Source organism: Arvicanthis niloticus, chromosome 19 (assembly GCF_011762505.2).
Source record: "Arvicanthis niloticus isolate mArvNil1 chromosome 19, mArvNil1.pat.X, whole genome shotgun sequence".
NCBI classification, from domain to species: Eukaryota; Metazoa; Chordata; class Mammalia; order Rodentia; family Muridae; genus Arvicanthis; species Arvicanthis niloticus.
The window spans coordinates 44621784-44645007 of NC_047676.1; the positions used below are offsets into that span (position 1 = coordinate 44621784).

The 23224-nt window shown below is 39.6% G+C and overlaps 1 protein-coding gene across 1 annotated transcript in view; it reads right to left on the minus strand.

Annotated features, from left to right (window-relative positions):
- Positions 1-21345, minus strand: part of LOC117723877 (3',5'-cyclic-AMP phosphodiesterase 4D) — a 644601-nt gene extending 623256 nt beyond the window's left edge. The window contains 2 exon segments of the mRNA XM_076916219.1: positions 20758-20926; positions 20929-21345. Coding sequence (XP_076772334.1) covers positions 20758-20926; positions 20929-21022 — 263 coding nt within the window. The 5' untranslated portion in view covers positions 21023-21345.
- Between the last annotated feature and the right edge of the window lie 1879 nt (positions 21346-23224).

The following is a 23224-nucleotide window of genomic DNA, read 5'->3' on the forward strand; positions in this document are numbered from 1 at the left end:
TTGGTATACTCTGGTCCTAATGACTTTTCTGTCTTTCAAAACGTCTACTAAATGCAAAGCTTTTTAAAAGATTGAACTTCCTAAGGTTGAGGGGCTGTACTATTTTAGAGTTATTTCTATACTACTGGATCTGAGAAAGAATGAGAAATCAGAGCAAGAGAGTTTCATAAACTCTAAACACTGCCTCTAAGTACTAGACACATTTACAGAACAGCTTACCAAAGGTATTAGCTTCCTAAAGCTCACCAGAAAAAGGAAGCAGAGTCAAGGATATCCTGGGCTAAAGGCTAGGCATTTCAGGGGATGCTTTCCTAGACATGGCCATCCCAGTATCGCCAGAAAACTTCCATCAAGAGAAGAACTTACCCTTTCCTCATCTTACTGCGATTAATGGCCCAACATGTACACTGTGGGCTGACAGGGTTTCTATTGAAAAGTGCTTATGGCCTAGTGGTGGTGAAGAGTTTTTCTCTGGGAGAGCTGGCAAATGATTCCCCCACAGGCCTTGAAAAGTTGGCAGTTGCTTAGAGAAATTTTCAAAGATCAGAAGCTGGCACTAAAATCTGTACACTCAGAAATTGGCATCTCCAGGGCATAGGGTGGGCCCCTTGGGAGCAGAGTCATTAGAAGAGCTGTAGAGCTGTTGAACAAGCTCCAAGAGCCAGCTTCGTTCTTTTTTTTTTTTTTTTTGAATACTATAGTCTTTGCTTAGAGCATCATGCCTCCTGCATCCGGCACATAGGATTCACCAGACAAAGGTGGGGGGACAATAAGACTACAATCAGAGGGCTGCTTTGTAAGCATAGAGTCAAATCGAAGACACACAATCAGACAGGCAGACACACAGGATGCAGCTAGTGGGCTGCAACATGACTGCTCAATGCCAACTTATTAATCAAGAGCCCACAGTTGCTGGCAAAGCTTGACTACACACTTCTAAGCAGACCTTCCATCACCCATTTATGCCAGTTTAAATTCTAAGCGGTCCTGCCATCAGACAAGACCTGTGAGCTCACGTGCTATATGTCTCCGCTTCTGTGCATTAACCATGAATTTCCTATGTTAATTCTCATGGGAAAAAAAAATCTTAGTTCTTTATTTTGGGATCACAGTTTTTTTGCATTTTGTTTTGTTGTCTTGTTCTGTTGAGACAGGGTTTCTCTATATAGCTCTGGGTGTCCTGGAGATCACTTTGTAGACTCAGAGATCCACCTGTCTGCCTCTGCCCTCCCAGTGCTGGGATTAAAGGCATGTGTCATTAATGCCCAGCAAGGAACCATAGTTTTTGAACTGTAGACAAATTATAGCAGAGAAAATATAACAGTGGACTATTTAATAGTATTCCTACGATGTCACCTATAAGTTTTGATCACGTTGAAAGGCCATCCTTCATTATCCCCAGTGAGACAATGCCACAAGTGCTGTGACAAGAAGCTGGTGACCTTGAATTTTCAGGTGGCTCTTGGTATAAAGTTGGCTTTGATGTGTCTAAACATGCATAAATATAGAACTCATGAGGTCGACTAGAACTGTAAAATCTTCTGGGAGGAAGCTGTGTAGAGCTTTGCAGCTTAAGAGATTTAAAAGCAGACAGATCAAAGCATGTGCCATTGAAAATCCCGCTGGTTGTCATAAGAGAAGGTGTAAAATTGCAAAGCCATTCAGTTGTGTCCATTACTATAATGATTTGGAATAGGCTGGCCTGATAAAAAAATAAAAGGTGAAAGGGTCACAGTAGTATTAATCACAGGTCATGTGCCATGGATACTGAAATTTCCTTTTGAACAGCAAAGACGGTTTGGGTTTGTATATTATTATTTATTTTTATTATTTGCTGGATAGCTATGGTAACAGCTTTGATTTGAGTGCCTGGTTTCCTGACCATAGACATCTGCGTAAATACGTCTATCCCAAACAGTCATTAAGATAGTGAGGCTGAGTCACAAGCAAGATGAATGTGAGCCAACAGTTCACAGTACAGGGAAAGTCTATGCTTCCATTACATTCTCAAAGCAAATTTTGGACAGGTAAGGAGCAGTCCAAACATCTTAATAAATCCAATATTAGGACGATGAGCACAAATCAGGAAAAGACTAGAAACGCCTACATGCCCAGCGTGATGAACGAGAAGGACTGGAATAAAGGGTCCTTTATGTCACAATGAGCCACTCTTTGGTAGTTGAGCTTAGGATTGTTTATGAAGGGAACGTTCTGGGGTAATGCTCATTATAACCCTATGCTGTGTAGGGCCTCCAACTGTCAGTACATTTCTTACAACACATCTTCTAAAATCATTCCTTTTCAAATTGATGCTGTGCCTGTTGTAAATGGGCCACCCTGCATATTCTAAGAGAGCTTTTTCCAGTAAAGAACTGTGTTGATGTAAATCTACGTTGGCAAGAGCGTCATCAGAGTCAGCTGGGAGTGACAGGCATGTTCTAGCCAATTCTGGACAGTGTGTTGAAATATGCCTCCAGGGCTACAAGAACAAATGCACAAAAGCATACCCACGTCTTCACGGGAGTGACGTGCTGATCAGCAAAGCCTGGCTCTGTTAGCACAGAACACATACCAGGAGCATTTCTTGAGGCAAGCCAACGAATCAATCATAGCCAGAGCTACATAATCCCTACAGGTTAAAAGGTGCCAGGGCTCACCCTTTCTGTTAGGGAGGGGGAGGTGTGTGCAAGTTACTTTGTAGAACACACTCTTCCTGAGACACAGAGCAGTCAGCTCCCTAACAGCAACCAGCTCACATAACCCAAATCCACAGGCACGTAGTACAAACCCAGCCATTCAAATTTCAAAGAGAAAGCTATGTTCTATACATTTCACAGGGTTTTTTTTTTTTTTTCTTACTAGTATGATAATAAAAGGATTTAAATGCTGGTTAAGATGTAGCACAGACTTGCTATGTTGTCTTCTTAAATATTTACATCAATACATAAAATTGATTCATTTAATAAAAGCAATATTACCATTCTAATTACATATATAGATTGATACAGCAAGTACAACATATATATATTTGTGTGTGTGTGTGTGTGTGTGTGTGTGTGTGTTGAGTTACTCATTATGTAACCTTACACTCTCAAGAACAGGACTGTGTATCTGGTACAGAAAACAAAACAAAACATAACAAAACAAACACAAAGGAATCTTCAGTGTTTGCAAATTTACCCTGTGGCTACACATCTGGAAACTGGCAGTTTCCAAGTGACTTTGCTGCACCTTCTGTTGTGTAATTCATCTCCACAGCATAAATATATAGCAGAGAAGAGATGGAAACGTGGCTTTACCTCATAAAAATGCTGACCACACAGACTGCTACACATGGCTAGCCATCCCGAGTCCTATCCCTTCTCATCGCCTGAAATAAACCAATACAAACAGAACCGAGATACTGACTTCCACAAGGGAAAGACTTGCTCCTTCAATACGCATGTCATATTTCTCATTGTAAGGGCTCCAATGGGTGGTTGCTCTCCACCAAAAGGCTCTGTGAATCCTATAGGCTTCCTACACACTCCAGGATGACTTCTGAGTGTCACAGTCTAACGTCATTGAAATCTCCTGTATCTCAGTATCTCCTCTGACTCTTTCTTGCATTCCCTTGCTCCAGCACTCCTAGCTGCCCATTAAGAACCCCAAATTTAGAGGATTAGAGAGATGGCTCAGCTTTTAAGAGCTCTTGCATACGATTTCAGTTTTCAGCATCCAAATCAGAGAGTATCTCTCCAGTGGGGATCCAACTCCTCTGACCTCTATGGGTGTTCATACTTCATACAATCACTCACCAATTTGTACACACACACACACACACACACACACACATACACACAGGAATAATTAAAAATAAAAACAATTTTTAAGAAAAGAAACATTCATCAACTTTCGGCAATCTGATAGGGTAGCTGTCTTTTTCATTCACGGTTTGGCTTTCCATCTGGAAAGAATACATAGGTAAGTGGATGGCTTTCCCACTTCTCTGCAGCTCACAGACCATGGCTTATCTCTTCCTTGTCCTTACATATCCTTTGACCTCACACTATCAGTCTATTACATTTAGGTTTGAGAGTTTCACAAAAATTCCTGGCCCTCCTCATTTCTGAGAAATTTGGCACTCTCTCCCATACAAACCTGACATAATTGAATTCTGACTTCTTCTTGAAGCCTCCCTTGGCACCCCTTTCTGAGATCCTTGCCACCGTCATCCTCTGTGACCTCATTTTCATAGCCATGCACAGTCTCACCATTGCCAGCAACTTACATCATAATCATACTGTGGGTATTTTCACCCGTACTCTGTGGTTCCTTCTCTCTGGTATTCTGACTCTAAAAGGTTTCTAAATCTATCAAATGCTTGAATAAGTTCACTATATATGTCCATATTGATTCTTGTCAACCCTGTCTTCTTCTTCTCCTTCTTTTTTTTTTTTTTTCCCGGCAGGCTTAGAATAAACTTGGATGGGAGTTATCACAGGTTCTTCTTTGCAAACTCTTCAACTCAGACCTGACTAGAGCATCTCAGCTCAATTAAATTTCATTGTTTTATGGTTTTCTTATTCCTTTTTAGACAGCGTCTTTCTACATAATCTTTCTACATAACCTAGCCAGGCCTGTAATTCATTATGTAGCCCAGGCTGACACTGGTTGTTAGCTTTCCTGCTTCTATCTCCCAAGTGACAAGATTATAAGTGTATATCAACAAGCAGGTTCTGTATCCAGTGCTTCCCTGATTCTGAGCTTATATTTAAATTATTATATCAATAATAGTTGAGGAAAAGAATAACTACAGCAATTCTAAGTTTGTTTTTACTCTAGTCAAATACATACCCTAGTATGGTCTGTAAATTGTACATATTTCTCGACAATATCATCTCTTCTGTCCTGGTAAAACTGATCATTATGACTTTATTATAAAGTATGATGTAGAGAGCCGCGGCGAGCGGTGACAACATTCACCATTACAAGATGGTGAGGGTGCTCCCACAAGTAAACAACTAAACTGCGCAGGTGCAAGAGGTAAAAGCGCGCCAAGCCACTGCCCATCCCGGGGCGTAATATGGGGTGATGAGTAAGCAGCCAATCAGAGGTGAACACGCCACTCTAGGGTGCATATAAGCAGTGCCTTTTCGGGGCTTGGTGTCTTCAGCTTCAGCTGATACAAAAGTAAAGCCTCGCTGTAGTAACTACCCGAACACTGCCTCCCGTGTCTCTCTTGCGGGCGAGGGGACTCGGAAGGGGCGCGGAACAGTATGAGCAACTAAAACAGACCATTCAGACATGCCTACCATCTCGTCTACTAAGTTACTGATCTTGTATATAGATCTCTGTTATATCACTCAGTCTGATCCATAACATCAGGACACTCAGCCTTTTGAAGAAACCCACAAAGTAAGGCACCAAAATCTTCTGTCAATACCCAGTGAAAAACAAGATAGCCTATAGATAGCACCATCTTGGAAATTGATATATCATAGCCTAGAAAAGCCTTCCTCAGCAGGTGACTGTAAAAGCTTGCAGTTATCTAACAAGCTGGTTTGCCTGATTATTAACTACCATATAATGTCTGAGATAACAAATGCTAAAGTGTTCCAGTTCTGGAATGATTTCTTATATTACTCTCTAGGAGAATATGACTTTTTTTTTTTTTTTTTTTTTTTTTACTCATTATAATGAACAAAATGGGAAAGTAGAAGGATCTAGAAGTTTACATGGTCAGTAGTTAGGTAGATGTAATGGTAGGCAAATCTGTTAAGTTTCTTCTAGTTGCTCCTTCTCTGTAGTGAAAGAGAAACCCCATCAGCTTGAAAATAGAAATACATATCTGAGGTTGAAAGAGAGGTGAGAAGATATGAAGTGATCAGTCATCCTTGGACAAAGGTCTTGCATCATCACCACTAAATCACTCACTAGTGCCATTGGCCACCAAGGCCCCTCCCTGCCCCAATGTGATGCTCAGGGTTTGACCTTCATTTTAGCTGCCCACTGGTATCATCAGATATAACATAACATTTTTCTCCACAAAATATTTTGGTCTGTAACTATCTCTTGGTTTTAGATCTACTCAGTGGCTACTTTTTCATGGCTTCATCAGTTGTGTTTCAGTGACCTTTCTGATTTCTAATGTTTGAAGTACCCATCTATCACCAGTCTTTCTTCCCATTCAGACACATTCGCTCTGCAGTCATATTGCAGTCTCACAAATTTTAAAACTTCTGTGTTTTAATGATTTCCAAATGTGGCTCTATTGTGCCAATCTTTGCTATGCACTTTGGACTCATACAGCCAATTATCTAAGTGATTCTATCTTGTACTTTGAAATCCAGTAGTCATCCCAAATGCAACACATGTTTAAAACTAACTTCCTAGACCATGTCCTCTAATACGTGCTTTCCACTATCTTCCAGGCTCCATGAATGTCAACTATGACTTATCAATTGGGCCTCAAACATAGTTGTTCTTATTTCTTTCTCACTGTTCAGACTAAATTAGCCAGAGAATCCTTTCAAGTTGCAGACAAAATTGTCAGCCTTTTGAGCACTGATACCTCTACTACTCTAGTCCATACCACTAAGGTTCTACCATCTGGGTTATTCTAACAGTCTCTTAGTGGATCTTGGTTTTTCTCCTCTTTCTCTGCATTTAGATTTACCACACAGACACAAGATTGATTATTCCAAAACTAGGATTAGATATATATTTATTTCTCCCAATGCAGACACTCCTACTACCAACTCTTTCACTGTCATGTATCATAGTCATCACCTAGGAAATCCCAAGTCCTCATACAGCCTCCAAATACTATGTGATCTGACTCATTTCTATGCTCTGTCCCCATTTTCACAACTCTCTTCCTCCCTCTAATATGCCAATCACATCCTCCTTCAGGGACTCTACTTGCTCTCTTTCCTGCCTCAAATATTATTCTCCTAGATAATCATGTCTTCAGATCTTTTCTTAAATGTTACCTCATATAAAGTCTTCCTAAAACATCTTATATACAATTCTTCATACACTTAATTATATTTCTGGGTTGCATTTGCCACACATTGGTCCACTGGAACGTTTATGTGCATGCTGTCTTCACCATTACAGTATAGATTCCATGGGGGCAAGGCTCTGTCTCCTGTTGAAGCTCAGACCCTAGAAAAGTAATAGCTATGTGGCAGAAACTTAGTAATGATGTTTTGGATAGGTGAAAAGATATTTAATTCTTAACTTTCAATACAATGAGCTAGGCTTGATACAGAGAGTTGGCTTCAGAGCAAGAGAGGATTCTGTGTACGATTTCTCAGAAGCACAAAGGGTTTTCTAATCAATAAACTTGCAATTTAGTAATAGAAAAAAGATATTGGCCCTCTTTTCACATGAAGAATGCCTCTGTCCAATGCAACAGGACATGTGTGCAAGTAGTGGAATTAATACATCTGATTCAGATGGAAATGCAATTGAGTCTTTTAATATTTCAGAGGGATTGTTTTAGAAGCAGTAGCAGGGCACTAGGTAGTTGAAAGATGGTTTAGATTGGTTTAATTGGACTTAGCGTCACATTTGAACTATCGAAAGTATCGAGTACACACACTTGTGGCTTAGCATGCTTAGTGTTGAGTGATAACTCAAAATGTCACTCCTTTTTATACAGAGTGATGCTTTAAGAAGATAAAAGTGATCATGTTTATTTTAAGCCCATAAATCCCTCTTAGGAAAGGGGAGAAGGGTACATAAGAGGGAGAGGTGTGAGGGAGAGAGGGAAGTTTATCAGCTTCTCTTATAATCTAGTTCCAGCCTATGGCACAGCTCACCTAAATGCCAAGGAACCTTCATGCCTTTTTTTTTTTTTTTTTTTTTTTTTCATTCTGCTTCCTCGGTGAGAAGGTCTCATGCCAATTCTCTTCCCATACTTTAGTTCTCTCCCTGTTGCTGTTCTCTGGGCTTCACATCTGGCCTCTATCAAATGCTTTTCTAAGCCCCATTCTTTTCTTTGTAAAATATGATCAAACAAATCTTATTAGATTTCCATAAATGTGAACCTAGATCAGGTCAGATGATGTCTGCACAATGTCTCAGACATCATTAAATCTAACCCATCCTACTTATGAAGCCCCTAGTAATTGCATGAAGCTTGTCCTGTCAACTCCTACAATTCCTTGAATGTAGTCTCATGGATCCACCATGTTATGCCATTTTGAGTAACCATAATCTATACCCTACCAGATCAAAATCCTTGATGGAAAAGATACGTCCCAACAGCATCTCAAACAGCAATGGGCACAGAAGAAAAATGACACGGAAGTGGAATTTAACTTCTAAATTTCAACAGGCTCAAAACATTCCCAGTATGTCATAACTAATATTTTTACATTATTTTAATACCTTTTTAAAATTGTTTTTCACCTCTTTTTTTTTGGTAAATTTCCCATTTGAACTTTCAAATAATCCTATGAGAATTAGAAAAAGTTCCAATTACAGGTAAAATTAATTGTAACCTGCGGGGCTTAAATGATACCCCCAGAATTTTATAGTGAGTTATCAGCATCAGTCTACACTGAAGAGTTCTAGACCACTTTCGGGGTAACAAGGTCTTGATAGGTGCTACCGATATACATGTAAGTGGGGTGAACTGGTTCCATCCTTTACAAAGATTCTTTATAGTCCAGTCACTCACAACTGGGAGAAAATTGCATCCCTGTGGACATTTGACAATGTTTGGAGACATTTTGGATTTTCATAGCAGTGTGATCTGAACCTCCTACAACACGTAGGAGAGGCCCTAAGACAGAGCATTGTCTTGGCTTGATTATCTGTATTCTCTACATTGACTATATTTGAGATTTGTCTCCATAATGAGAAACAGTGAAAGGTCCATAGGAACGACCACTAGTCATCCACAGAGAGAAGTCTGGAATTACAGGTAAGACTTGAAGGCTGAAATTTATGAACTTCATTCTATAGGTAAGATTGGCAGGTATAGCCAGTGTCTCAAATTCAGATTAATTTAAAGATGGATTTTGTTGGAAGTTTATGAATGCCTAATTTGGTGGTGCAATGACAAGGAAAAGGAATTACCACAGAAATAGTAAAGTCCTGTAGCCTAAAACCTGTGGGTCATATATCCTGCATACCAGGTATTTACATTATGATTCACAATGGTAGCAAAATTACAATTATGAAGTAAAAATGAAATAATTTTATGGTTGGCGGTCACTACAACATGAGGAACTGTGTTAATGGGTCTCAGCAATAGGAATGTTGAAAACCACTAGCTTAAGTTCTCATCTGGCGCTTAAGTTCAGATAAGCAGGACATCCTACAGGGAGGTAGCTAAGGGCATTAAAACTACTGACAGTGTAAAATGATTCATCCAAACATCAGGCTACAGAGCGGAAATGGGAAGCAACAGGAAGTGTTACCATACGCAATGGCCTCCAGGCCTTAGTGGAAAGAGACCAAAGTTAAGTCAATGGTGAATTTAGCTGGTTCCTTGGGGAAATAGCATCCCTATGAGCAGGAAGAGACAAATCAGAAAAGGGGAAACACTGAGCTTGCTTTTGCATACACTAAACTTAAGGCAAGAATGTATCTTCAAAGATGAAATACCCAGAGGAGTCATGTGAGATTGGAATGAGGGACATGACGCCTATGAACCAGTTTGTTAAATTACCTGAAAGTTTGCTGGGTCAGAGGTCAGATGTTTATGACATAGAAAGCATCAGTAAATATGGTGAGGGAGCACTGGGGCCATTATGATGTTAAGTGCTGAAGATGAAGCCAACAGAGTTCGAAAAGAGCTCTGACAGAAACAGTTGACCTGTTAAATGAGAGGGCTTTATGAAGGATACCTGGTTACAGACACCAGATGTTGTCTGCTATAACATATTACCATGGCTGATATTGGCATAGCAATAAATAATTTTAAATGTCAAGGCAAAGTTTCTTTCTAATCTACATATGTATACAATTGCTCATTTCCACCCCTTCAGGTGAACTCTGGGTAATATCTCTTCTTGATCTTAGATAGCTGGTACTCTGTTGACGTTTCTTGCAGCCTTGATTGTCTTCACTCAGATGCAGAACATTATCCTCGCTGTGAAAGGGAAGCAAGCGATGAATCTGGATGTTCCTCCAAGACGGTTTCCTTTTTTTGAAAGTTGGCTTTAGCTGCTTCTGTATATCTTAATATTTGGCTTTTGGGACTATGCTTCAACCTTACTGTGTGTGTAAGGATACTTCAGAGGCATGACCAACCAGAGTTGCAAAGGATGTCATTCTCAGGTGAATATTCAGATGTTGCCAGCAAGAAATTTTTAACATTCTTTTTGAACAGGGGGCCACTAGCTTTCCTTTTATCTTGGCCATGAAAAGTATGTTGCTGCAGCAAGCTTGTGAATATTATTTTCTGGAAATAAGGCCTCCACAAGATTATAGAGTAATTGATCATGTTTACTCCCCATTCCATGTCTTACTGCTTTGCTTGGAGATCGCAACTTCTAAAGGGCATCCGCATATGCCTTTGGCTGTAGAATGAGGAAGGCTGCTGTTAGCATAGCGCTCCTCATGGGGCTGGTCTATGCTCCTTACAGTCTGTGCAAAGCCCAGGTTGGAAATTCATCATTACAGAATTGAGAAGAAGAGGTCCAACGCTGTGCTTTAGTGGAGGACTCAGATTCACCCAGTCCAAGTTCAGTGTGTTCACTTGCAATGAAGGGATTAAAGCCTGAAGAGACCCTGCTAGGCCCCTCTTGTGAGACTGAAAGTATTAATGGTACAGGACCACTAGATTTGTACCTTAATTGGTCTTGAGTCAAACCAGGATGGGTTGAGGCATAGCTGCTGTGGATTATTGGATTTTAAAAGAGGAAATTAAATAATAATAGGAAGGTTATTTCCTTCCCAGATCCTTTTCAGTTATCCTTGCTATTTTAAGAAGAAGGATTCAACTGGATTTTCATATATCTATATTACTTACTAAATGACACTTTATAGAGGGAACAGATCAGGCCTTCCTAGTGTTTACTAAACTATGAATCTATTTTGTTTTTCATAAAGTGTTTTTTTTTAAATTATATAAATGTATGATACATTGTTTCTAGTTTGCAGCGGTGATGTGAAAACTTTATTTCCCAAACATAAGGGCGTTCAAGCAAGAATGTAAATCTGCTAAAATATTAAATGCAAACATAGATGAATCTTAAGCCATGATGACAAGACTGGTCACAGCCATCAGTGGCATTGACATTGTTATTAGTAAGAGGGTTCATTAAAATATGCTAGGACTATTCAGAAAAGAGTCATAGAAGCCCGCCTTGTGCGTCATCAGACTCTAGTTTATATATGTTTTAGTTATTACAACTCATAAATCATAGGCTGTTCTATTTGGCACTCACTCAAGAGAAGGCCATAAAAAACATGGAGTAGAATAAGGCAAAGTAAAACAAATACTACTGTAAACAAAAGAAGGTAAAAAGGAGAAATGATAAACCACACAACCTTTCAGTCAGATAGGAACTGCCTTTAGGTCCACTATATGTGCTTACCACTGTAAAAACCAATATAAAATAAGGTATGTATGGAAATGAAAAAAAATGCCCTGAAAATAATTATATAAAGTGGAAGCTACTTTATTCTAATAATAGTTAATTTGATTTCAGGGCTATCTCGTGAAGGCAATAGAAAGAAAATTTGTTGGCTTAAAATGAATATATATTGACCAATGGGCAAAATATTTATGTTAAAATTATATTCCTACAATAAATCTCTTAAATGTATTTCATTATTTAATTTTAGTTATTATGGAATCAGCTTTAAAAGTGGGCTCAGTAGCTGCCAGTTTAAATGTCTCCAGATTGTCATCCTAAAAAGGAGAGATGGAGGCTGCTTTTTCAAATTCCTCCTCAAAAGCTTGGCATTTCTTTTATAAGATTAGGTCTTGGTGTATAATTTAACTGGTACAAATGCTGAGAGATAAGGATTAGTCATCAGAGCTTAACCAGCTAGCTATTAAGTAATTTCCCAAGACTCGTAAATATATTTATGTAGGGTTTGTATTTCGTTCAGCAATATGACAGGCAACAATTCTTCTCAAATGAAGAAAATACTAGCATTCATACACTTGACCAGTTATTATGACACTATCATTTGTGTGGGTTTGTTCATGTTTACCAACGTCAAACTATACTGATAGAGATACATATAAACTGTGAGTGCACGCACACTCTTAGTGACAAAGTCCATAGGAATGGTTAATCATTGAGACTGAAACTTTTTTCCACTATGGAAATCCAATATAATATCACCAAGCCTTCCAGGCTCAGAGTGTGGATCCCTTGGGATATTCAGTGTAAGAGGTTCAGCAGTGGCCCGTCTGGTCTTCAATTGCTCAAACCACAAATATTTACAGATCATAAATAGGTAGTGCTTGTTTTTCACAATGGATGTAAAGATGAATGCATGCTGAAGTTGAAGCTTTTCAGGATCCATCCAGCTATATAATCCATGCTCAGAGGTATAGCAGAAGTCATGGCGAAAATAGAAGGTCAAAAGACACCACTCTGTGTCTGAGAATTGAAGGAAACCTCAGCAGGTAAAAGAAGGGAACTATAGCCTGGTCTACATTTGCTCATGAGAACCCAAGGTCTGCCAACAGCCCAAATCTATTTACTTTCTTTCTTCTCAATAGATCTTACATTTTACTTACATTTAATCAATTAACAACAATCTTATAAAAACTGTTTTAAAGGAAAAACAATAATATTTGTTTCTGGACTAAGAGGTATTTTCACTTAAAAACAAAACAAAACACACCAAACCCTCCCCCCCCCCCAAAAAAACCTAACATTTTATGTCACAGGATGCTCTGTAACAGGAAGATCTGTCATAAGGCAGGGGGATGGAAGGAACTGTTGTGAGGTAGGATGGGCATTGGTCTTCCTATCCAGCCACCCAGTCACACGCAGACTGTGAGTCAGGCCAGATCTGGTTACCAAGCAGTTTGCAGCTCTGTTGCTTGGTAACTTGAGTCTGTGGACCATCCTTTCCAGCTGGCTCTTTGGGAACCAGGGAACCAAACCTTAATAGATTTCTGTCTTGATCTTTCTCCCCAGACCTTAAGCTTTTTGTGCCTTTTCTCTCTCAATCATTCAAAATAAAATGATTCTGATTGGTGCTGTGCTCGAGCTGCTGTTATTTAACAACACTGTGAGTCAGAACGCCCTCCATTGATCCTGGAGCCCTTCTTTTCTTCCAGCTACACACATTTGGTTTTTGTTTGGAATTTTTTTTTCTTCCAGAAATAAAGGATAACAACTTTCCTACAAACCACATATATAATAAATAAAGTGAGAAACCTTTATATTAACTCACTACCATTATGATAAAATCTTTACCTCTGTAACAGTCTCAGTATACACGTAGGAAAAGGAAATAAATGTGAATGTAATTTGACAGTCTTAAGAGTAGTGATACCAGGAGAAGTAACAGTGAAGAGAGGCGGAAGACCTGGATTCAGCCTGTTTCCCCTGCGATTTCCTTGGTGTATAACTGAATGACTGTGGCTTTCTGAGGCTTTCCTATGCTTCAGCATCTAATGTGAATGGATGCACCTGCCATAGCAAGAGTGTGGGTTTCACAAAACTACCTGACATGGATTTCTGGGATAGGACTCGGAATACCATGCCTATACACAGCCACCAGCCCTGGGACTTGCTTTTAATATTTTAAAATGTAGTTTTGTTATCAATTTGTAGATTTTAGTGGCTTGTTTGTTTTTTACCTTGTAAATATCAAGTATTTTTGCAGCCATAAGACTTTTGAATCAGAGAGGACCTATCACTTGAGAGGCTGAATTCCTAAGATCATCAAGTGGCCAGCAAGCCTGGAGATGCTTAGTTTCCACTATACTAAGTCGGCCACGGCTTTAAAAACATGATTTTCTTTTCAAAAATAAAGCAATTTGTAAAAACCATAGTTCTGTTTCCCTGATGATTGACTAGCTTCTTCCTGAGGCAGCTACTATAAGGAAAAAAAAATGGGTAGCTTCTTACCTAAGAAAAACATTTACAAAGTGACACTCATCTAGTCACCTGAAGTTACAGAGACTAGATATTTTTATTTGCAAAGGATAAATTAAAAAAAATTAAACCTATAATTTACATTATTCAAATGACCTTTGGGGTTCAATTTTTTTTTAATTTCTCCCCATTCATTCAACCTTTCCTCTATGTTTTCAAGACCACGCTTTTGTTGGAAAAAATATACATCACGAACAGCAACAGCTTCAGCCTGTGAAAAAAGTCTTCTCCATTAAGATAAATATCTACGGTCACAGGAAGTACACAGAAGTCATAAGAGTTGGGTCCATCAGTCCTTATTTTCTCTCTCAATAAATAATTGTTATCCTTTGATTTTTGTAATGTAACAAATATTCTGGGTCACTTACTGGGTCCTACAAGATAAGTGTCCTTCTGAAGTCTTCCAGTTTTAATGAATGCTAATAACAGCTTTCATGTTCACTTCAAAAGCTAAAGGCACTTTCAACCTAAAGACACTAAGAAAACAGCGGGGCCACAGCTGACGTCTGAGCTGTCTGTCGCTTCAAACATGGTCGCCTCAAACATGGCCAAGGTTCTTAATAAGCTCCTTCTGTGTTTTTTTCTAAACACCCTTGACTAACATCATTCCTCACCGGAAGTCCTCACGCAAGGAGAGCAGCAGTAATGTTAGTCTCTCGATATGTAGCGGGGCAGGAGATGAGAAGTGGGGAGAAGAGCGCAGGAGCCTGAGAACTAAATACAAGAGGTAGAAAAAAGAAAGAGTCCACAGTCCTCAAATACAGTCAATAAGTAATAGCTTTCAAAACTGTACTTATGTGTGTTTAGCCTCCACACTCTAAAAGGAAGGGCATTTCCTTTGTAGGTGACCATGTCTACAGTCTCTTGTGACTTGAATAGAATTCATAGTATCTATCTCCAGAAACAAGTTCAGTTGCTGAAGAAAGGATGACCGAGGAGTTAAGTAGTCACATTTAATCATGAGTAATTACATACCTAATGAAGAGACTATATGAATAAATAAATATGGCTGTGTCATCTACTCCTTAAAAAGCTTCAGTGTTTGACAAAAGCCTTTGAAAGAGGCTTGTCAATGAGTCAAATCCTAATCCTAATGTGCTTTATTATTTAAAGCTGTCTTAAGTATTTCTTCCTTTGAACATGTTTTAATTAAAAGCACATGTGCGTACATGGAACTTATAAAGGTAAGGCATTTGCTCTATTGTCACTGCTGCGAACTCTGTAGCATCTCCTACTTGGTGTGTGTGTGTGTGTGTGTGTGTGTGTGTGTGTGTGTGTATGGAACACACTGACTATGTTTGGAATCACTTGAGAATATTCCCATCTAGTCCTCAACTGAGAAGGAAAATCTCCATCACATTATTTTGTCTTAGAAAAACTTTATTTGGTTTTTAACATATATAAATTTAAGAAACAACTCTGAGAGCTACATACACAGGGGATTCCGGGTGTTGTCCCTAGCATTGTAAGGTAGAGGGACCATATGCAAATACTGACGAAATGATGACGTTTAAAAACTCTGAGTGGCGGATATTTGGGTTTGCACTGCATGTATATGAAAACATTCTAACTTAGAAGTGGGCATCAGTACTACTAAGCGTCATCTTCACAGAATGAGAAATGAGCAGGATGTGGTTGTGCAAGCCTTTGACCCTAGTACTCAGGGGGCGGAATCAGAAAGATTCCGAGCTATAGACCAAACTGTGCTAGGTAATGAGTTCTAGGCCAGACCTGGTTACATAGTGTGACCCTGTCTCAAAAAACAGAACAAACAAAACATAGAAATTGAAACAGAAAGAGCACAAATTTGTGATTTAATCATGACTAAACACTGACTTTTAAGATCCCCAGTACAGGAATCAACAATTCTTTCCCTTCATGGGCCCTACTTGGGCCTAACATAAGGGAAATGTGCTAAAACTGAGTGAGAAAAAAAAAAAAAAAACCCAAAAATATGAAAACAATTTCCTGACTGGTTACTCGGAAATAAACTGACACTGGATGTTTGGTTGTCTTTATCAGGAATTCCATAAACGTGGCATTCCTGATGATGTCCTAGGAAACTCCCTATTAAGATGAAGTCAGAATCCTAGGTACATCATGGAACAGAATATGTTATATGTTAAGTTCAATCCGTAAAGCAGTAGTGGCAAGCACAGATGTGTGAAGGTTGTAGCCCTCACACACAGGCAGTTCAGGTAGTTGCCACTGATGTTTCAAGATACAATTATTACCAGCAATCGTTGAGAAAGTGGGAAAAGTAAACTGTACTACAGAAATATGAAGAGAGCAAGATTACTCTTGGTTGGGAAGCTCTCAAAGAGCAAAGACTTAAGGAGATGTGTGAAAGGGAATGGGGCAGAGAGAGGCATCCACCCTCAGCAATACTCCTCTTCTTTGTCTCCTCTCCCATGGTTTAAAAAATAAATTCCTCTCACTCACTAAATCTTAAGACAAATTTAACTCAGTCTATTCACAAACAAGTGACAAGTTAACCATCTAGAAATATAAACATCATCTTAAATCTTTGTGCAGACCAAAGCTATGAGTAGGATTTAGTACATGAAAATAAAAATAATAGTAATGGTGGTTACTAAGCATCTATCCCCAGGAAACACACTCTAATTTATACATAATTATCCTGGAGAAAACCAGAACTCTAGCAACTATACCTGAGAAATTGGGGAACATGGAAATTGAAGTATATGTTAAGCAAGTTCTCAAAAACTAACTGCAAGGGTGCTTTAGCCGTCTGGTTTCTAACAGCTTAGCTGTTGTCTGTTTAAGCCTCATAGTACCTGGGCATTGGGTCAACTGTATTAGCTGCACCTTAAATAGACCAGGAAAAGCAAATAAAGCTTCAGACGGAAGATGTGCTTGGTAAACACAGGAAACAAGTGGGTTAAAATGGGGTGCTTAGGGAGCTAAAGAGGAGACCTTTTAAAAGGTATGAGAGAACTAAAATGTTGATCAGTGGCTCTAGCTATGAGATATTTATTGAGTATTCACCAGTGGCCAGCCATGACATGATATATGGATGTTCCAAGATGAGTAGCACAGAACCCTGGCTCTTCTGGTGGGTTAATCAAAGGCTCTTATGTTAACATATATAAGATAAAAAAGACAAAAGGAAGAAAAAAAAAACAGCAAACATTCAAGCTGAAGGCATCCTACAGTGATGATTGGCAGATAAAAGGAATGTCTACTGTTGGAGATTGGTTTTGATTCAATTGGGAATCTGTGTGTCCAAACGCTAAAGGTCCTTGTCCCCAATTGGTTTTTTGATTAATCAATAAAGATGTCAGTGCTAATGACTGGGCAAAGGGAGATGGGGCAGGGCCCTTAGAGTTGGGTGGGCTAGATGCAGGGGAAGAGGAGGATCGATTGGCAGGAAGCAGTACAAGATGGATGGATATAGGAGCTGCAGGAAATAGAGCCAAGCAGCCATGTGAGATTTCAAATAAGTGGCCATTGGCCACTTCCCCATTGGGCCTGGGATAGCAGGGGGAGGTTTAGAAGTGTCTAACCCTAGATTTAGGCTAGGCATTTTAAAATTAACTGGTGTGAATGTGTGCGTGTGTGCATGTGTGTGTGTGTATATGTGCATGTGTGCATGTGTGTTCCACTCATAGATCCAAAGATTCCCTCAGTGGGTGGTTGGAAGCACAGAACATAAAGTAGTGTAGACCAAACTCACCGCTAAAGTCTACTTATAGTTAGGGTCTTTACTTCAACAAACCTAACAAACGAAAGAATTGTTTTGATACGATCTTCAGAGGTTTACAAAGGCCAAAATCTAGTAATCTAAGAATTTCAACTATGATATAGGGAGTGATCCAGGTCATCATTAACGATAGCCATAGCTGTTCACTATATCTGTCTGATCTTGTTCTGGGAGCAGAGCTGAGACACCTGTCCCAGCTTCTTTTGAAATTAGATGTGAGTGCAGAGCTGCGTTCTAGAAGCAAACAAGCCTCCGTGATCTGTGTGCTTCTGGGCTCGCCTTGTAAGCACTCACCCCTGCCAACCTTCATGCTCTTTATCCTCAGTCAGCGTTGACTGACAAGCTTGAGAGTTCTGTTTTGAACAAGAGAACCACAAGATGGTGGGACCCCCATGTCCCTTGAGCACTCTAAAGCAAGCTGTCCTCTACAAAATCAAAAAGGCTGAATCAAGTAAATGCCACTCACTGAGTCAATGCACTGAGACTGGGAGGGGGCTTTATGAAGCAACACGCTCTACAACAGAAGCAGATGCTTTCCAACAGTATTTTTTTTTTCAATTACAATTTAAATTACATTAGAACCAAGAAGTAACTCTTGCTCAACTTCCTAACCATTACACATAAGATATAAACATCCAAACTAAGTGCATGCTATTTATACATGCATTAAGTAGATGGGAAACCACCAGTAGGAGCCAACACTCTGAGGCAGGACCATACAAAGCATGCATTTAAGTAACTGATGGTTTGGGAAGTAGGAGGTGTGACTATAGTTAGATACCGATTACATTCGTGCGTGCACGCGGCACACTTTGAGTTATACCTTAACGACTTGTGCTCATACATAAAATTATGAATGAATAATAGAAAAAAAATTCTGCATTGTGCTTAGTGCAAAGCCTGAAGCTCGGATGACATGCTTGTCGGAAGACACCTGTGGCATGAAAAGCCCTGGGGTTCACAGAAACAAAATAAAAACATTGGGATGCTATTTCCAACTCCCTCTGGATGCTTTTAGTTCCCGAGGGAAAGTCTTTCCTCCTAAGTTTAATTAAGGATCAATAGCATGTATATCTTTTCCATTTCCCTGGCTTTTTTTTTTTTATGACACCTGATCTGGCTGAGAGCACATAGGCCAGAAAGGAATACTAGTAGAAACCATGTGCTTGGAGTTTTTCCCAAACAGCTCCAGAAAGGAAGTGCAGTGGATTTCAGAAGAAAGCCTGTTTTCATGAGATTTCCTGCCTTCTTTATACCAACATGTCCAAAAAGCTCAAATAACCTTCAGATGAACTCTAGGCTGCTTCATGTAGTCTGAGATCAAGTGGTGAGTGAGGCCTACCCTGTCAGCAGTACAGACAATCTTAGGGAATATAATTCTAAAGCAGACAGAGGATACCCAAAGGCTGGTTCTGTTTCTGTGTGACCTTTAGCTAGCTTTCCTGCCTGTGCCTGTTCTTGAGCCAACCCCTTCCTTCCCAGCATCACACAGTGTTTGTCCTGCCTCTCTCTCATCCACTGCTTGCTGTTGACAGATTGTCCAACGACATCTTCCTCAGAGGAACTCATCATTTTCCAGACACAAAAATTTTAAACTGAAAAACCCAGCGTTTGCCTTGTATGACTACTGTGCACAGTGGAACTGAGTCTTTGCCACTTAGTTAAAATCTAGAAGACAATAAGGTCCCCTACTTAGTCAGACATTTAGCTATTTAAAGTTAACACTCTGGGGTTGGACGTGTCTTTGAGTGTGACATGTCTTTTATCTGTGCTGTCACTGATTCTCACGGGTTATATTAATGTATCACTGGGTACAACCATGCCACTCAGATCTGGTTCTCTTAACTTCTTACTGTGTCTTTCCTTGAGTATTCTTTCTATTTTGGTTTTTTTTTTTTTTTTTTTTTTTTTTTGGTTTTTTTTTTTTTTCAACTCAGACACACTGACTAAGAAAACTCTGTAGAATAGAGGCAGTTCCCCATTTCACACACTTTCTTTCTCTTTGTGTGTAATGTATGTGTAAAGTATGTCATACTTTACACTCATTTTTATCAAAATGTAGACACAGTGCATGTATAACACCTAGGAGTGGCGAAAGTTAACTAGTCCTATACCGTAGACCTCAGAACAGGGACCTGCAGATACAAGACTTCAAACTGCCTATTAGGCAGAAACTCCATGGAAGCCACTCAATGGCTTCAGTTTAATATTTGATATTTTCAAGAGCGAGGAAATATTGAAAGTCCTCCAGAAAAAAAAAAATACGTGAAAGCAAGTGCATAAAATAACCCCACCCATTATAAAGATGATAAAGTATTCATAAAGAAAATATAAATGCAAAACATTCAAAGCATTCAAATTCAAAAAACAAGATCAGAGTATCAACGGGTGCCTGGCACTTCCTGCAGGCTTCCTAATCTCTTTCCTCTTCCCTGAAAAGGCACAGTGAAAATTATGAACACAATAAAGCTGGAGGCAGGGTTTTTGGGGGGTGGGGTGGGGGGGCTCATCTGCACACACTACTGTGGGCATCCTTGTTTGCATGGGTATCACTCAGGAGACAGCTAAGTCTGAGGACTCTCCTCTCTGTTCTGGTCCTCTCTGGTAAGCCAGTTAGGAGAACCTGGCAGGGATATTAGCATAAGTAATCAAAGAAACGCCACTACTTAGGTATGGGAGTAAACCTACATTCTTTTTGGACATCTGGAATCCAGTTTTCTTGTAGGAACTTGCAATACAGACAGCTCTTAGAACCACCCACCTCAGCCACTCCTATTACCTATCTCTAGGATTCCTGCCCTGACTTGGGCATTGGTGGGACATACTATGGAGGTAGATTACTTCCGATAAATCACTGGAGTGGAATGATGATCTTCCTCCCCACCCCCAAAGCTGGGGGAAGAGAAGAAAAAATCAGTGAGCCGGTATGGCTAACATTTCAGGGATCAGTGCAGACCTTACCATGTATGTGCCACTGTGAAGCGGCGCTGCTTGGGGATGTTGCTATTCAAAAGCATCCTGCGCAGGAGCCTCGGGGAATTCCTGGGAGAAATCACCGGGGAGAGCTTGGGAGAAACGGATTTCCTCGCTGTCTTTGACTTTTCGTGCTGCAACAGGTTTTCCCGCAGGATTTCACGAGATCCTCATTGAGCCACGGGTTTGGAACATGCGGATTATCCACTTCAGGGACTGTAAGGGTGTCCGGGCTTGTCGTCTGCTGAGCCATTTTCCTGGTCAACTTTGTACAGTTGGCCACAATCCAGGGCAACGTGGTTGCCTGGCCTGTTTCCAGTGAGTCCCTTGATCCGGAGTCTGAGGAATGTCCAGGGAAACAGGTCGGATCCAGCTGCTGTTAGTTCATTCCGCCCCTGCCTCAGTCTCTCAGTGCAGGCTGCTGGGTGTAGACCAGGCGAGCACACTCCCCCGCCGAAGCCTGTTCAACGTCACCCTCCTCCCCCAGCCCCAGCCAAAGATCACTTGACGAGCTCGGGAGGCACGGGAACATGGAGGGAAGCCACTGCGCTAGCTCGGCTTTTGTCAGCCTGCAAAGCAGCCTGTTAAACTATTGGAACTAACGCGGCGCAGCTGCTCCAGTGACTTCTGCTTATGTACATAAAAAGTCCTGGGGGGAGGGCTTAACCATCAGATGCCTGCTACTCTGTTTGGCCAGGCCCTTTCCATTTGCTTATTCCCTGAATGTAAAGGAAAGAAAAACTTGGAACTTGACCTTCCTCTCAGGCAGGCAGGGGCTATTTATCCCCCTATGGCTTACAAAATTGCTAGTGCTTTAGCTTCTCTCTCTCTCTCTCTCTCTCTCTCTCTCTCTCTCTCTCTCTCTCTCTCTCTCTCTCTCTCTCTCTCTTATAATAAGGGAAGAATAAACATCCAGTAGCTAGACAAGGAGGAATGTTTCCCTGCTTCTAAATTCAGTCTGATGTATCCTATGAGGACAACATCACAAGAGAATAACACAGACTCCGCCTCCAGATACAAACCAAAGGTTTAAAAAAAAAAAAAAAAAAAAAAAAAAAAAAAAACGCTACACAGGAAGGACATGAAGAGTGACTGTTGGTTTTACAAACCTTGTTAATTATGGTTCTTTCAAAGCACCAAGCAACACTATTCAGACCCACAAACGTGTTTGTAATCTCTTTGTAGTTAAACTTGCCTCCTCCTGCAAGAAATGGGTTATTTTCACAGAAATAGTTAAAAGAAAAATAATTAGGGTTTCAATTGTTATGCATGTTATATTTAATTGATGTTTTCAGCCACAAAAAGGTAAAATAATCAAGGTTTTCATATTGTCTTTAAAAGAATATTTTAATTTGTGAAAAATATAGCTTCAATGTAAACTTATTTAGAGAAAGTTTAAAATAAAGAAAAGAAAGTATTTTCTTACAGGGAGTCAATTAAACTAAAGAAAATGTTTAATACAAGTAAGTAAGCAATAAAACCTGTTTAGTTGTGTTGAGTGGATCCTGGAATGGTGGGAAAAGGAACGGGATTCTGGCACAGGGGAATCTATTTCCAGCACCTTGTGACTTTTGAGGAATCTCAGATTATTTACACTTGAAAAAAAACCCAATATTTCTTTGAGGAGCTACAAAATCCACCCCAAAATGGGGGTTAAATAATAGATACAATGCTTGGGGATGGGGGACTGTGAGACAATATGAAACAGTTCTATAGTCTCTGTTAACTGTAAAGTGTCCTCATCCTGCTCCCTAGCCCTGCTGCACCTTAAAAGTTAAGTCTTTGCGTTTTGAGTGTTATAGATAGGAAAAAGATGCCCTGACTTCTGTTCAGCAAAAACCTAAGATCAGCCACTCGATCCATCTCTATAGTATGGCCTCTAACAATCCACAGGGGACACACATGCCATGGTTTAATTTGAATACTTCATGCAAAGATTAAAATGTGAAGAAATCAGGGCTTGGTTTCTTTGTTTGTTTTGTTTTGTTTTTTACTTAACTCATCCCTAAAAACATTGTTATCAGTATAAGAGGTTTTCCACAATCTGCACATTAAATGACAACCTTCTTCAGTGAAATAAAAAACAGATGTCTATGCACATTAATTCTTCTTACATGTGCTGCAGGTTGACTATAATAATTATTTTGAAAGTATACATTATACACATGAATATATATACACATATATATATGTGTGTATATATAACTATTACATATATATTTATATAAAGTAAGCTGAGAGCAAAAAACTCTATTAAGAATTATACAAAATGCTGTATAGCCGTACGTGCTTGACCTAATTTAAAAAGACATTATTTTTAAATTTTAACCACAATGCTTAGAAAACTACCAAGCATATTCAGAAAGCATCTGATCAGGTACAGAAAATATGCTGCGAATCCTGTACATATGTGATGAATAAAAACTTAAGATACAAGAGTATAGGTTCAAAAATT